General features: G+C 47.8%; 4 protein-coding genes across 4 annotated transcripts; 2 read left to right on the top strand and 2 right to left on the bottom strand.

Moving 5' to 3' along the window:
* Positions 1-159: 159 nt before the first annotated feature.
* Positions 160-3,027, top strand: F5Y00DRAFT_69601 (subtilisin-like protein). The gene is made up of 5 exons (XM_048014019.1): positions 160-1,113; positions 1,169-1,684; positions 1,741-1,759; positions 1,815-2,005; positions 2,067-3,027. The coding sequence occupies exons 1-5, from the start codon at positions 653-655 to the stop codon at positions 2,722-2,724; spliced, it is 1,845 nt and encodes a 614-aa protein (XP_047865169.1). The 5' UTR covers positions 160-652; the 3' UTR covers positions 2,725-3,027.
* Positions 3,028-3,736: 709 nt separating this feature from the next.
* Positions 3,737-4,843, bottom strand: F5Y00DRAFT_261709 (t-SNARE; the record flags this gene model as incomplete). The annotated part of the gene is made up of 3 exons (XM_048011253.1): positions 3,737-4,123; positions 4,207-4,707; positions 4,775-4,843. The coding sequence occupies 3 exons, from the start codon at positions 4,841-4,843 to the stop codon at positions 3,737-3,739; spliced, it is 957 nt and encodes a 318-aa protein (XP_047865168.1).
* Positions 4,844-6,738: 1,895 nt separating this feature from the next.
* On the bottom strand, positions 6,739-7,754 carry F5Y00DRAFT_269535 (Brix-domain-containing protein; the record flags this gene model as incomplete). The annotated part of the gene is made up of 3 exons (XM_048012462.1): positions 6,739-7,052; positions 7,110-7,686; positions 7,749-7,754. The coding sequence occupies 3 exons, from the start codon at positions 7,752-7,754 to the stop codon at positions 6,739-6,741; spliced, it is 897 nt and encodes a 298-aa protein (XP_047865167.1).
* A 6,011-nt stretch (positions 7,755-13,765) lies between these two features.
* On the top strand, positions 13,766-14,945 carry F5Y00DRAFT_261706 (AhpC/TSA antioxidant enzyme-domain-containing protein; the record flags this gene model as incomplete). The annotated part of the gene is made up of 2 exons (XM_048011252.1): positions 13,766-14,146; positions 14,223-14,945. The coding sequence occupies 2 exons, from the start codon at positions 13,766-13,768 to the stop codon at positions 14,943-14,945; spliced, it is 1,104 nt and encodes a 367-aa protein (XP_047865166.1).
* Between the last annotated feature and the right edge of the window lie 188 nt (positions 14,946-15,133).

Genomic DNA, 15,133 nt, shown 5'->3' with positions numbered 1-15,133 from the left:
AGTCTTATCTCCCAGCGTTGTTTGGGTTTTCCACATGCCGCATATGTAAGGTACCGTTTTATACTTTGTTAGGTTAGGTACTTCGTAGTGTACCTAATGCAAGATAACGACAATGGCCCTCCCTTCTCCGATTGGCTATAAGTCGTTCATGATAAACAGGGAAGAAAGACGGGCGTAAGGGATCGCCCCATCGCTGCTGCGGCTTTTGGATGGTCAAAAAAGAATAATACATAATAAGGAAGTTCATTGGGAATGCATGATTTCGTACGTTAGATGCGAATCAATAACAGATAGGCATTACGCAGGGTTCTTCCCTTGAAACCTTACTATTACAACTATGTAATAGCTTTGGCCGGTAAAATATCCCCTGACTGCATGACTTAGACCAACGACTCATGAGCTACTACATACGGTATCTACATACATACACATACAACACATACATACGCATACAGGGGTGTTTCACATATATTTATGTATTAGAATGCCGGTTCCTATGTAGGGACGCGTTGCATGTTTCATTCGCTTCTTCTTAACTCCCGATCTTCTTGCGAGGAGGTTTGTGAGGAGATAGCTGGTCATTCCGTCGCTCTTTACTACTACATCTTCTAGGCTCTCGACCTGTGGCCTGTGACCTGTGACGCGGTTCGCGATGAAGATCTCTTCGCTTGTTTGCGCTACCATTGCGCTTCTCCAGACCGCTGTCCAAGGCAAAGATGTTGTCGTCGAGTCTCTACCAAAGGTCCCAATGGGCTGGAGGAAGGTTAAGAACGCGGATCCGAATCAAGTAATCAAGTTACGCATTGCTCTTGAACAACCTAACCTAGGCCAGTTTGAGCAAACCCTCTACGACATATCTACTCCTCAACACCCTTTATACGGGCAACATCTATCGCGCGATGAAGTGAAGGAGATGATGAAGCCAAGAGAGGAGTCGACTGCCGCCGTACTAGAATGGCTCCAAAAATCTGGCATCCCCGCATCCCATGTCAAGAATGACGGAGAATGGGTCAACTTCCAAACTACCGTGCTAAAGGCGGCGAGCTTGTTGGATACTGACTTCCAAGTGTATAACCACGTCGGAACAGATGCACAGCGGATCCGAACTCTGCAGTACGCATCCGCCTTGTTCAACGGATGAATACGAGGTTTGCTAACCCGAAAACAGCTACTCCGTTCCCGAGGCAGTTCGGCCCCATATCACTATGATTCAGCCGACGACCAGATTTGGCCAGATGAAACCGCACGCCGTGGAGGTGTACGAGGTTATCGAGCAGAAAGAAGCGGCTGCTTTCTTCAAAGCTGCCGCAGAGATCCCTACCCAGGACCTTAATGCGACTTTCTGCAATACTACCATAACCCCTGAATGTTTGAGGGCGCTTTACAACGTCGGTGACACGGCTGCAGATCCTAGCGTCGCGACCATCTTTGGTGTGAGCGGCTTCTTGGAGGAGTATGCGAAGCATGATGCGCTAGACAAGTTTCTCGAGCAATACGCTCCCTATGCTCTTGCCCAGAATTTCACCACTCTCTCTGTCAATGGCGGTTTGGACAACCAGACTGACTCTGTCGATGACGACGTTGAAGCCAACCTGGACATGCAGTACGCGGCGTCGTTGGGGTTCAACACAGATATCCGATACTACTCCAATGGAGGTCGTGGTCCTCTGGTACCTGATCTTGAGTAAGTTACCGAGTCATGTCGTCCTCATTGATCGATAAAATGCTAATGTAATCTAGCCAACCGGATCCGAATACCGTGAGTAGATTTTAGTTGCTGGTTATCTAGGACTCGATCATTAATATTTATACAGGGATCTAACGAACCGTACCTAGAGTACTTGACGTACCTGTTGGATCTCTCGGACGAGGAGCTCCCGCACACTCTAACCACCTCTTATGGTGAAGATGAGCAGTCAGTACCCAAGACATACGTCGAGAAGGTCTGCACCATGTTCGGCCAGCTAGGAGCTCGTGGAGTGTCCGTGCTGTTCAGCTCTGGAGAGTAAGTCTTAACGTGTTTTTTAACACCAACTTATACACAGCAAGCTGACCGTTTTCCTTAGCACTGGCCCGGGCAGTGCCTGCCAGACAAATGACGGCAAGAACACCACCCGTCTTCTCCCCATCTTCCCCGCAGCCTGCCCGTACGTCACAGCTGTAGGTGGTACCGTCGGCGTCGAGCCTGAGCAGGCCGTATCTTTCTCGTCCGGCGGCTTCTCCGACATCTTCCCGCGCCCCGATTACCAGAAATCGGCTGTGGACTCGTACCTCGGCACCATCGGCGCCACATTCGAGGGCCTGTACAACCCGTCCGGCCGCGGGTTCCCAGACGTCGCGGCCCAGGGGCGCAACTTCAACGTCATCTCCCAAGGATCGGTTATCAAGGTCGGCGGAACATCGGCGTCGGCACCGACCTTCGCGGCTATTGTCAGCTTGCTCAACAACGCGCGCATCAAGAGCGGCCAAAAGCCTTTGGGCTTCTTGAACCCTTGGCTCTACAGCGATGCTGTTAATGGCGGCTTGACTGATATTGTGTTGGGCGGGAGCAAGGGCTGCACCGGAAGAGACATATACAGCGGCCTGCCGGCGCCTTACGTCCCTGGCGCGGGATGGAACGCGACGGAAGGCTGGGATCCCGTCACCGGGCTCGGAACGCCGCTGTTTGATGCGCTTCTCGAAAAGGTTGCCCCGGGCGTCGAGATGCCAAAGATTACGTCGTAAGGATAAGGAAGCCGCATCGCTAAATGGTTCATAGTATACCGAATCCAGTTGCTCAGGTTCGGTGTTTGGCGGTAGCTGGTCCTGGGCGCAAACGGGTTCCTAGTATAGACTTTGGTTGTTTGGATTCCTCAGACACTTCAGAAATAGGCTAGTTATCCGATAGAACTATAGTGTATCTTTATACTAATATATCTAGTTACCCTGTAAATTATGTTATTGTTGATAGCATAGAGTTGTGTTGTGACTAGTTAACGTGGTTTCTTTCTATGTTCCCATCTGAACTTTATGTCTGTTGGCTCCTCGAAAAAGAGTTCCGAATGACAGGAATATGTAGGTAGTCTGGTATTACTAGATTCCCCCTATACGGCAAGAAACCACAGCCTTTTCCATCGGGGTAGGTAATCTATTGAAGACGTAGACCCCACGAGGATTGTGAATTTGAGCGATCATACTTGCATGTGCAGATAGATAGACACGTAAATCGAGGTCGATCTTTCGTGGACGTAAATTTTTCACAATATGTAAAGCTTCAAAAAATTGAAAATGCGAGCAATTTCATTACGTACCTCTAGGTAGGTATGTATATTCGAAATCGTCCGAATATGAAAAAAAAAGGTAATGATAATAATAAGCATACGGGCCTACACATTTACTTATGTACAACATCAGCCCGTCTCGGCTTGGGCCTGGACCTTGACCCCGAGAAAAGATCCAATGGACAGACCAACCCGCCCCAAGCGGTGAATAATTTCGCATAAAACCATGCGTACATGAGAAACAATGCCATTAAGGATTCCAACCCTCTTCCTCGTACTAACCGTGGAATCGGAAAGTCTGCCGACGTTCTAGATAACTATCGGATGGGAAGGTTGGGGAATTAATATAAACTCTTACCAAGATCTGGCATCTCTGTGCGATCTGATAATTTAACCCCGGTCATCTCGTCTTCCGAGGCTTGAAAAAAAGTCGTCTCGTTATCGTTCATCTGCTCTGAAGTGAACTTCTGACGGCTTTAGGTGCCGCTGTTATTATTATTATTGTTGTTGTTATTACCGCCGAGTAGTCCGGCGTTAGCAGCCACGCCTAGACCGACACCAAGGGCGATGGCGATAATGATGATTACGACGACGAGGCACCACCACTTTAGCTTTCTGCGGTTTCGGGCGTGGACGATTCCTTTTTTCACGTGGGTATTGCCTTCATCGATGTATTTGGTCGTGTTCTCGGCATTGTTAACTGCTTCGGTCACTGCATTATCCTGCTGCTCCACTAATATGGCAAGATCTTGGAACATATTCGCAAGTTCGATAAGGGTCCGTTCGATGCGCTGGAGCTCATTGTGGCGTGCGCGCACTGCGCCAAGAACTGACGACGCTTGGCCGGCGCGGTTGGTGCGGAGCTATAACTCGTGTCAGCATTATTCATCTTGAGGATTGCTTGGATTCTTTTGGTGAGAAAAGGCGCAACAGAAGAGAAACATACCGCTGTCTGGAAGACACCTTCGTTGCCCCAATCGGCATCAGCCGCATTGCGAACTTCTTCCTCGGTAGCATCGGGATTGACAATGCGGTACTGACGGGCAATCTGTTCGCGGTACCGTTGGCTGTAAACGCTCTCTTCCTTCTGGTAACTGCTTAATTCGCGCTCAAACTCAGCTTTGATGGTGGCAACCTGCCGCTCCTTCATATCGCGCGTGGTGCTGTTAGGCGGAGATTTGTTTGCATCGCTAGCTAAGAATTTTAGTTGATCTCGAATACCGACGTTCAAGGCCTGCGTGTCGGCGACAATGCGTTCAAGTTGTTGCGATGCTGCACCGCCGTCGCCTTCAGCCAGCGCGCGCTGGTGCAGGGACGCAATTGTTTGAACATTGCTCGCAAGGGTACGGATCTCATTGCGAAGGAATTGAATCCGGTTGAGGAAATCCTGCTGTGGGAGGGTGTCTGAGACTTGTTGCTGTTCTGGATAGTTCTGTAGCTCGTGCTCCTAAGTGTCTGTTAGATAGCTATCGCCATACGCCGAGTTAGCCCTAACGGCTATGAAACTGCCTTACCTGGTAGCCTTGCTCAGCTAGGGAACCATCTTGGTATGGGTTGTTGTTTTGATATTGACCGTAAGACATATTGACTGCTAGCTGCTAGGCCGTCGCCCTTATGACATCCAAAAAGCCCGGTAATATAGGACCTTAGAGTAAGGCGAACGGACGGTAAGCAATGGAATGGTCGGATGTGATGATATGGTGTGACGTGATGCGACCGTAAAATGAGGAGCGGAAATTGGTAGTTGGAGAGGACAAGAGTCAAGTGTGACTGATTGATTGATGAATGAATTTGAAATTGAAACAATTTACAAATTACAGCTACTTCTTCCGCTGCTGTATACGGGAAGACGGGGCTGGGGACGGAGGATGTTCCCTGCTGACCGTAGTGACCTGACCGTAGTGACGTCTGGGTAATTATTCCCCAGGGTCTTTCCGCTCCAATCACCGTCTCCGAGTCGGATTGATGGTTTGCCTATGTAGGTATCGGCGGAGATGAGAGAGTACTTCGTACAATACAGTAAGTAATTCAGACAGAGGGAGAAAAAAAAAGTAATAAAGCACGACCGAAACTTGAAAGAAAATCGACGGGGAAAGACTGCTAAGTTTGACTTGAAATCTGTTTTTGTTTTCTATTCAAGTACTAATCTGCAAATCGGCCTTTCAAGCCAATCATAACTGTCTGACTGACCAGTAACTCCCGAATTGTACGTCTAGCTGTGATTGTGATGGTCCATGGCATGGGTGGCTTGGAACGAAAATCGACGTTTGCCAAGAGATAGGATTTTTAGTGGGAGCCTGGAGGACTTGAAGATATACACCGTATATGTACCTAAGTAGGTACTTACTAAGGTATGCTCGAACAACCCTTCTCACATGGATGTATATTTTAGTCTATTTTACAAATGCATTACTGCTGCAGCGAAGAAAACTGCGCGGCATTATAAGAGGAAAGTACGTAGGAAACTGGTGGCAAGAACTGAACACGGGCTATCTAGGTACCTACATGTATGTACATGTACAACCCTAAAATAGCACAGCCCTGCTGCTAGGTCACGTCAGCGTTCAAGGCTATGAATTCTTAATTTCCCATTTCGTCATAGTCTGTTAAATCCCTAAGTTGGTAGCCTAATACGCATGTAACCCAGCCTTATCCGTTGCGAATATCTTCTGCATCTAACTACATAATAACATAGTATTCCTTCAAGTCAAATGATCCTACAATGTCGCTCATATAAGGCTTACGTCTTGTCTTCTAAACGGTCGTTGTTTCTAGAATAGAAGTTAGACGATAACCCGTTGTAGTTGTACGGAAAGAGTCGAAAAGCGCCGTCTAGTAGTTATAGATTCTATAATGATGTCTCCTACCATAATATTCACCAATAAAAGACCAATCACTCGAACATGATAGGTTTAAAGTATTTGCAGTAGACGCGTATTTTCTCTTGGTCTACCTATATGCTGCCGAAACAGCCTCTACGAGTTGACTTTATTTTTATTTTCTTGCCCATAGCTATATACTACGAGCTCAAATTAATCACATGTCTTTTGATTTCTTCCAGCAGCGTGGATCATACGAGGCTGTCGTAGACATTATTTCTTTACTGCGTAGCGTGGCCTTTCAAAATTATTTGTTCTGAAGACCATGAAAGACCATTATTGTCCTTATAAAAGGCATCATGTTGGCTCGGGTTAAGGTCAGAAATGGAAGAACGCCGCCGGAAACCGAATATCAACACGCTGCAACCCTCCACCAAATGCATCAACTCTTCGTGCCCATCTTCGAGTACGTATGTCTGCTGAGCGGCTGCTTGGTTAATGAAGCTCTGGATAACATTTATATACTCGTATGGAGATTTGCTTGGATCCGGGCGGAGACGCATGATTCTTCCTGGCGCCATGTATTCCTCTAAGGTATGTACGAAACCTACGGAGCCATGACACCGTACATTGCGATTTTAAAGTTGGTGAAATTAGCCTCAAAGATAGTCTTTCTTGCGGCTGGTCCTCGTGTATTGATTTAAATGCCACTCGACATCTCCATCTTTGTTCTCCAAAGTACCGCTCCGAATCTCGAATACCTTCATCGTCATTCGAGGACCGACTTCAGATAATTCTACACTATCGTATCCAGTTCTGACGAAAACGTGATGTCGTACTTCTATCGCATCTTCAATGTTCTTGAACGTAACTACTCGACTTCCGAGCTTAGAATTGCTTGTTAGAGGCTCACGCGGGGGGAATATATGCTTTAAGATTTTGACAACCCTTGCACCAAGGCGAGAAGTGAAACCTATAGTCTGAGGTTAGTTATAGCTGGTAACTATATGTAGGCATGGATGGAGTTTACCATCAAATATTAAGTGTGGGTACGATTCGCTAACAGTTCCTCGAATACTGTTGGGAATATCGTGGCGCAACACAACATTATGTAAAGAGAATGATATGGTCGGCCCATGAGGGAAGTGGGATAACGTCAACGCCGTAGGGACACCACGATGCTCATGAAGAAGAATTAAATCGCTGAGACCACTACTCTGCGCTGATCGAACGAGGTCTGGTAGGATCAAGTTGCCACGGTTCAGTCTTATCGCAGTCGGGATAAGTAAGCGGATTTCTTTAGCAAATGCTGATAGTCGGGCGGATGGGTCCCTCGAGGTAGTAACAAGAACCCGAGGATCAACTATCCCAGAAAGTTGCGAGTATTCATCATCGAGATCCAACTCCTCATTCGTGCTTCTGTCTGGCCTGGATTCGTCAAACTGGTAATCTTTTCTCAGCTCCTTGTCGTTTGCGATGGAGGGATCTAGGGGCCTGCCGGTCGCTAAGGATGCTCTAAGTTTTGCTCTCTTCTCGCTTATCTCAGAGTCGCGGAGAAGAAGGGCTCTTCTGTAGAGGTAATCGCGCCGTTGCCGAGCTTGTTTGCGCTGTAGGTTGGGATTTTGTTAGCAGGTTTTTAGATATTCATCGTTCAACTAGATGAACATACAATCATGGTTTTTGTTGGTAGTAGGTAGTGTGGAACAGTGGTATGCAAATTTTACACCAGTGATTCTATAGTAATATACAGCAAGAAACAATGGGCAATTGTTCTAAGATGTAATGTAAACCTTGGAGGCGCCAGAATTGGGATAAGCAACTATAAAGTTATGAACTTTTTGGCGGGCATCAATTGGAATTTTTCTTATCGGAGCTTATCAGACCCCCGTCCGATACCTAAACTTTAGGTACGCTTGGGAGGTAGTTTGGGGCTTAGGAAAGTTTGGCCATTGGCCTAGGTGTTAGAGACCCACCATCCCGCCTAAGTACCAGAGGTACATAGATTTCCGCCCGCCACAGTCAAAGATGCAAGCGCGAAAGTTATCGCAATCTGAGAATTCCAAAACCTCAGAATTCCACAATGTGATGACTTCCTTCTTATTTTCTCCTTACAACCAACCCAACGTGTCGACTATCCTCCTGCGCCAACTAGGGCAGTGAAAAAGGGATACCCTATCCGTGATACACGTATCACTTCAAATTATACTCAAGGTATTGCTGGTGAGTCTTTGACTTTGGTTAACTCTTTTACACTCCCTCTTTTGCCCATCCGCGTTTCACAAAACTCGTTCGCCGAGTTTATATCCCCTCCCCTTCTGTCCTTATATATATGGCATCCCCCATGTTTTAATTCACCGGCTATCAGGAAATTATATCGGAATGCTTAAGGCATAATACGTATTGACAAACGTTAGATACAAAGAAATAGTCGTACCGAAATCCGGCTCACCTAGCCGGCCCACGGCGCTACAATGGAAGGCGCTTTTACCCACCTGGGTAACCATCTTGTATCCGACTCTGCTGCCGCTATCAACGCTGGCGACGATGATCTTTCTACTCTTGATCCCGATGAGAGCCTTCTCTACGGAAAGTACAGCGGCCGTGGCGGACTAGGTACCGCAAGGCGAAGAAATGACGACGACGATAACGAAACCGAGGTTTTTGACGACGATGATAACGAGAGCGTGGCTAGCGTCCCTGTTGGGGCTATGAAGGCTCTAAACCTTAAGGTCCCCGAAGAAGACAAGAAACTACCCCCACACGCTTGCGCGTAGGTTCCCCCAAGACGATTAACTGAAAAGTTTACTGGGTCGTTAATTAATATGTTGGTTGTAGGTATTGCGGTATCCATTCTCCTGGCTCGGTAGTTAAGTGTCTTGCTTGCAATAAGTGGTTTTGTAGCGCTCGAGGAAATGCAAGCTCTTCGCATATTGTCAATCATTTAGTTCGAGCTCGACACAAAGAAGTACAACTCCATCCCCAGTCCACGCTTGGCGACACGACCCTCGAATGCTATAACTGCGGTACGAAGAATGTTTTCCTCCTTGGATTTATCCCTGCGAAATCCGACACTGTCGTTGTCCTGCTTTGCCGTCAGCCATGTGCCGCCACACCCTCTTCGAAGGACATGAGCTGGGATACTTCCAGATGGCAACCTTTGATTGAGGACCGCAGCTTTCTCCCATGGCTTGTGTCGCCGCCTAGCGATAATGAGCAGCTCCGTGCTCGACATCTTACACCTCCCATGATTGCCAAGCTGGAAGAGATGTGGAAAGAAAACGCTAGTGCTACTATAGCTGACTTGGAAAAGGCGGCTAGCATCGATGACGATCCGCTTCCAGTTCTTCTCAAGTATGAAGACCCGTATCAGTATCAAAATATCTTTGGTCCCCTCGTGAAGATGGAATCCGACTACGACAAGAAGTTAAAGGAGGCGCAGTCTGAGGACGGCCTAGTTGTTCGATGGGACTTGGGACTTAACAACAAGCATCTTGCTAGCTTCACATTCCCGAAGTTGGAATCTGGCGACGTCAAGCTCGCAGTAGGTGACGAGATGCGACTCAAGTACAAGGGCGAGCTTCGTCCTCCCTGGGAGGGCGTGGGATATGTTGTTAAGATCCCGAACAATCAATCTGACGAAGTTACTCTGGAGCTGCGCAAGACGGGAAATGAGAAGTCTGTGCCTACCGAATGCACGCATAACTTTTCGGCTGATTACGTTTGGAAAGCTACGTCCTATGATCGCATGCAGGCTGCTATGAAAACCTTTGCTGTGGATGAGATGAGTGTTTCTGGATATATCTTTCACAAACTACTCGGCCACGAGGTTGCTGTCGCTCCCATGAAGACCAACCTACCTAAGAAGTTCAGCGTGCCGGGTCTCCCAGAGCTCAACAGTAGCCAGATTAGTGCCATCAAGAACGTCCTACTTACCCCCCTCAGCCTCATCCAAGGGCCCCCTGGAACTGGCAAGACGGTCACATCGGCAACCATTATTTATCACTTGGCGAAGATGAACAATGGTCAAGTCCTCGTGTGCGCGCCATCTAACGTGGCCGTGGATCAGCTCTGTGAACGAATCAATCTCACGGGGTTGAAGGTTGTCCGCCTTACAGCAAAGTCTCGTGAAGACGTCGAGTCGTCTGTTAGCTTTCTTGCACTGCACGAACAAGTGCGTATGCTTGACACTAATCCTGATCTGATGAAACTTTCCCAGCTCAAGAACGAACTTGGCGAACTTTCAAGCCAGGATGAGAAGAAATTCAAGCAGTTGACCCGCGCTGCTGAGCGCGAGATTCTTAACAACGCGGACGTAGTCTGTTGTACGTGTGTTGGAGCGGGAGACCCGCGCTTGGCTAAGATGAAATTTCGCAATGTCCTTATTGATGAATCTACACAATCCGCCGAGCCCGAGTGTATGATTCCTCTTGTTCTCGGTTGCAAGCAGGTCGTGCTCGTCGGTGATCACAAGCAGCTTGGGCCGGTGATCATGAACAAGAAAGCCGCCAAGGCTGGTCTAAACCAATCGCTCTTCGAACGTCTCGTCCGACTTGGTTTCACACCCATTCGGCTTAATATCCAGTACCGAATGCATCCTTGTCTTTCCGAATTCCCGTCGAACATGTTTTATGAGGGTTCTCTCCAGAACGGCGTTTCTGCTCCCAATCGGATCCGCAAGGATGTCGACTTTCCTTGGCCAGTTGCTGAAATGCCTATGATGTTTTGGTCTAATCTGGGCAATGAAGAGATCTCTGCGTCTGGAACCTCGTACCTCAATCGAACTGAGGCTTCCAATGTAGAAAAGATCGTGACGCGATTCTTCAAAGCCGGCGTACGACCTTCTGATATTGGTGTTATTACCCCGTACGAAGGTCAGCGTAGCTATATTGTTACTACGATGCAGAATACGGGTACTTTCAAGAAGGAGTCCTACAAGGAGGTCGAGGTTGCCTCGGTCGATGCTTTCCAAGGCCGTGAAAAGGACTTCATCGTCCTATCTTGTGTACGATCCAATGACAACCAAGGCATTGGTTTCCTTTCTGATCCGCGCCGAATGAACGTTGCTCTTACCCGTGCGAAGTATGGACTCGTTATTATCGGCAATCCGAAAGTCTTGTCTAAACACGAACTTTGGCATCACCTTCTAGTACACTTTAAAGAGCGTAAATGTCTCGTTGAGGGTCCTCTAACTAACTTGCAGACATCTTTGCTTCAGTTTAGCCGACCTAAGAACACTTATCGCCCCCGTCCTCAGCAAGTTTCACATGTTTCTAGCGGATTTTCCAACGGTCGCTCGGCTGGATACAATGGCCATAACGCCAGTCAAGATTTTGAGTCGAGCTCGATGCTTTCCTATATTCCTGATGACACATCTAGCCTTCATAGTTCGGCCCTCGGTGGCGCAGGAGTTGGTAATACTGCTTTTCCAACAATGTTTTCCAACTTTAATTCTGAACAATGGCCTGGTCTCCCTGGGTTTAATGCGACTCCAGGTGGTCGTGTAGGAAGCAAGAGTAGGGGCCGAGGGACAGAGAGCATCGCTGGTGAAAGCGTTGCGACTTCGGAATATACTGATGGCACTGCCAGTGTTATTGGTAGCAAAGGCGTAGGACAGGGTGGCGCCAGTCTTGGCGCCGGGCTTCCTGATGCACTTCGTTCTCGACCTACGTCCTACACCCAGAGCGATCGGCTGAAGCAGCATGTTACGGAGAGCTCTGGTTTCCCTGCTTATTCAAACGGCTTCCGTCGCCGATATGATGATGACGAGAAGTCGGTCAGCACCGCCTTTGCTAGTCAAGTTGGCGGTGGATTTGAGTGATTTGCCTATGACAAGTGGATAACAATACCATCGTTTAGACGAGAGTAGGTATGTCTAACAGGCAAAGGGTCCTAGTGCCGTGCAGCTCTAGACGCTTAACTAGCAGTCATTCCAACATGAGTTCTACGCCGGGACAGCTTGTGCCCCAGCACATGACGATCCGCAAACCTTGGAGCCCCCCTGCCCTTCTGGAGTTGCTACTCGCAGCTGATTTGACAGGAGCGATTGAGCTTAAGCTATCGCCAACGGGCGATCCTATCAGGAGTCCATTCATGGACACTGCGATATGAGCCTTTGAGCTCACGGTTTTTGGTCCGATGGCGGAGGAGAAAGCGGAGGATATAGTAGTCGCGCGGCGAATTAGCCGTGGCAATCACCAGCAACCACCGCAAGCTTCGACGCTGGAAATTAGGACGGCCACCACCAACGAGAGCAAGTGGTGTTAATAACGCTCCACAACTAGGAATCACCTCAAATTCAGTTTGTTCCTTCGAGCGTGAGAACTACTCCGTTCAATAGGACCCTGCTGCGACTGCGTCAGCTTCGGCATTCCATAAGTCTTTAAAGCTTGCTGCATTTGATTGATAACTTGAGTAAATGCTGCTCGTTAATACAATACACATTCGTTTATCTACCTAAGCTTCCCTTCTTTCCCACGTCGTGCGTAGTTATTTATCCGGGTAATACATACAGAAGTAAAGTAAATTCCATGTTTAAATGCACAACAGGAGGCAACACCATCCCACATCGGGCCCCCGGTTCGATTCCTCAACCTCGCACCTTTGCTTGTTCCGTAAGCGAGTCGGCGAAGCGTTCTAGCGAAGCTATGTAGAACGCTTCGCCGACCCCCTTTTTTCTGGTTGCTACATAGTACCTAGGTAATGTGGCTAAGTTATGTGGCTAGGCCTGTGGCTTTATCTTATCGAAGGTAGGCCTACATCCAGCTAGGTAATGATGCACCCAATCAGACCTTTGGAGATGCCGAATATACCCTTAAACCTTGGCCAAGAGATTTCATATAGTACATGTCTAGTTTAAGGGGTACATGATCGGGTAAAGACCATTAAAGACTGGGTGTGAGCTTCGCTAAAACTTTAACCACGTGGCTGGGTTGCGCTTCGAAATTATGCATAGCAATATCTTGAATATATCAATGTGTCTGGAACTTACCTAATTTATATGGTCTACGTAGTTGTAAGTATAAAAGGTAGCTAAATAAATAACTAACTAACTACATGTAACTAAAACTAACTAACTAGTTGAATTACAACAAGTTTTCAAGTTAAACATTAAGTCTTATGCTAACCTATCAGCCCGTTAAGCACCTATGTAACCTGCAATATGTACAAGTATAAACCCAATAGAACATTAGATCGACATTACTAATGTGAGTTTAGGTGCATGATTCTACTGCAAGTTGGGCGCTCAGGCATATACCTGTGTCGATACTTACATAAAGCTAGCAAATACCTACCTGCATAAGGTACCACACAAGTTCATTCTGGGTACCCGTCTTTGATGTATCCATTCGTGGCCTACGACGTAAACTGCGCCTTCTTGAGTTTCAGCATCAACTCCGCCTTCTTTCACGGGACACAATCATCAACACTCTTTAACCTTTTATCATTCCTGTCGGGCTGAACACAGAAAAATTCGGATCGAAAAAGGAATATATTTAACCTAGCACTTATCATCATTGCAACAATAAGCCACATCAATTACCCCTGCATAGTACCTGCATAGGCCAACTTTGATCGAGTCCCAACCCTGAGGTCGTAATTCATGTCATACAAGTCCTCAAGCATAATAAATTCAGAGCAAGCAGCCACAATCTAAATAGAGTTCTCGGTACGATGACGAGTGAAAAGATGCCGCGGCCACTCTCCGTTGCCAAAGGCGAGCCAACCGCGACGGTGGTTTCTACCCCGGACGCTTCGAATAAATCAGATACGGCACACAAGACAACCTTAACCCAAAGCGCCAAGCCTATCTTGATTGCAGATGCACCTATCGCAGCCACCAAGGATAACGACTCGACGGCACAACCGAGAGTTTCAATGAACGTCGAAGAATTTCAGGGTGAAGTCCAAACTACGAACGAATTACCTACAATTGAGACGCTGCGCAAAATAGAGGCATACAATGTTCTCGATAGCGACGGGAAGTCACATAGTTTCAAGAGTCTCTATGCCGGCCACAATTCTGCCCGCCGAGTACTCATAATATTTATTCGACATTTCTTCTGTGGTGTACGTTGCTAATGATTCCGTTCGCACCGCGGTGCGGCATGGGCTAAGACGTTCTATGCTGACCGACATGTCACAGAACTGCCAGGAATATCTACGCACGCTTTCGGCCTCGGTTACTCCCGAGGCCCTTTTGCAGTTACCGGTTAGCACCTTCATTGCCGTAATAGGGTGCGGCTCACCACATCTAATCAATTCGTACATCCAAGAGACCGGCTGCCCTTTCCCGGTTTATGCTGATCCAACCCGTCGTCTGTATACTGAACTTGGAATGGTGCGCACCTTGGCATTGGGCTCGCGACCAGCCTATATGCAAGGGAAATCGCTGGCACATACTGTCGTCTCTGGTGTAGTCCAGGGGTTGAAGCAAGTGAAATCAGGCTTAGTGACGAAGATGGGTGACCAGAAACAAGTTGGCGGGGAATTCCTTTTCGAACCTGCAAACCCAACACTAGACACTCCCGTAACGACACCGCGTAGCGAAGAGGACAAGCAACTGGGGCTTTCGGGCGAAAACGAGAAATCAGACGGCCACGAAGACCCCAAGGTAGAGGAAAAGCGCGTCACGTGGTGCCATCGAATGCGGACGACCCGAGATCACGCCGAGATTCCCGAGCTGATGGAGGTACTCGGTTTAGATGGCACCGGTGCTCCTATCAAAGACAAGAAGAGATGGGAGAAGGCCTTAAGGACGAGGAAGGGTACCGGCTTAAGTATGGCCAGCCAAATGAGCCGAATGAGTGTTGATACCACTCACACCAATAATAACGGCAGTATAAAGGCAATTGAGCCTCTCTCCTGACCACCAAATTGCTGAACGGTATAATTGGATGCGATACGAATGAACACGTTTCTATTCCATCTAATCAAGCAACGGGGTTCGGGGAGTATTGCTAAGGTATTTGATTATCGAAATACGATGCGTTCGCCTCCATCGGCGCGACCGGCTTGGGATTACCGAGCTATGTGGGATTCTTTATCTCGGCATTC

Source organism: Daldinia vernicosa (genome assembly GCF_022497035.1).
Source record: "Daldinia vernicosa strain CBS 139.73 unplaced genomic scaffold F5Y00scaffold_21, whole genome shotgun sequence".
NCBI lineage: Eukaryota > Fungi > Ascomycota > Sordariomycetes > Xylariales > Hypoxylaceae > Daldinia > Daldinia vernicosa.
The sequence above is the reverse complement of the archived record's forward strand: the minus strand, read 5'-3'. Positions and strand labels throughout refer to the sequence as shown.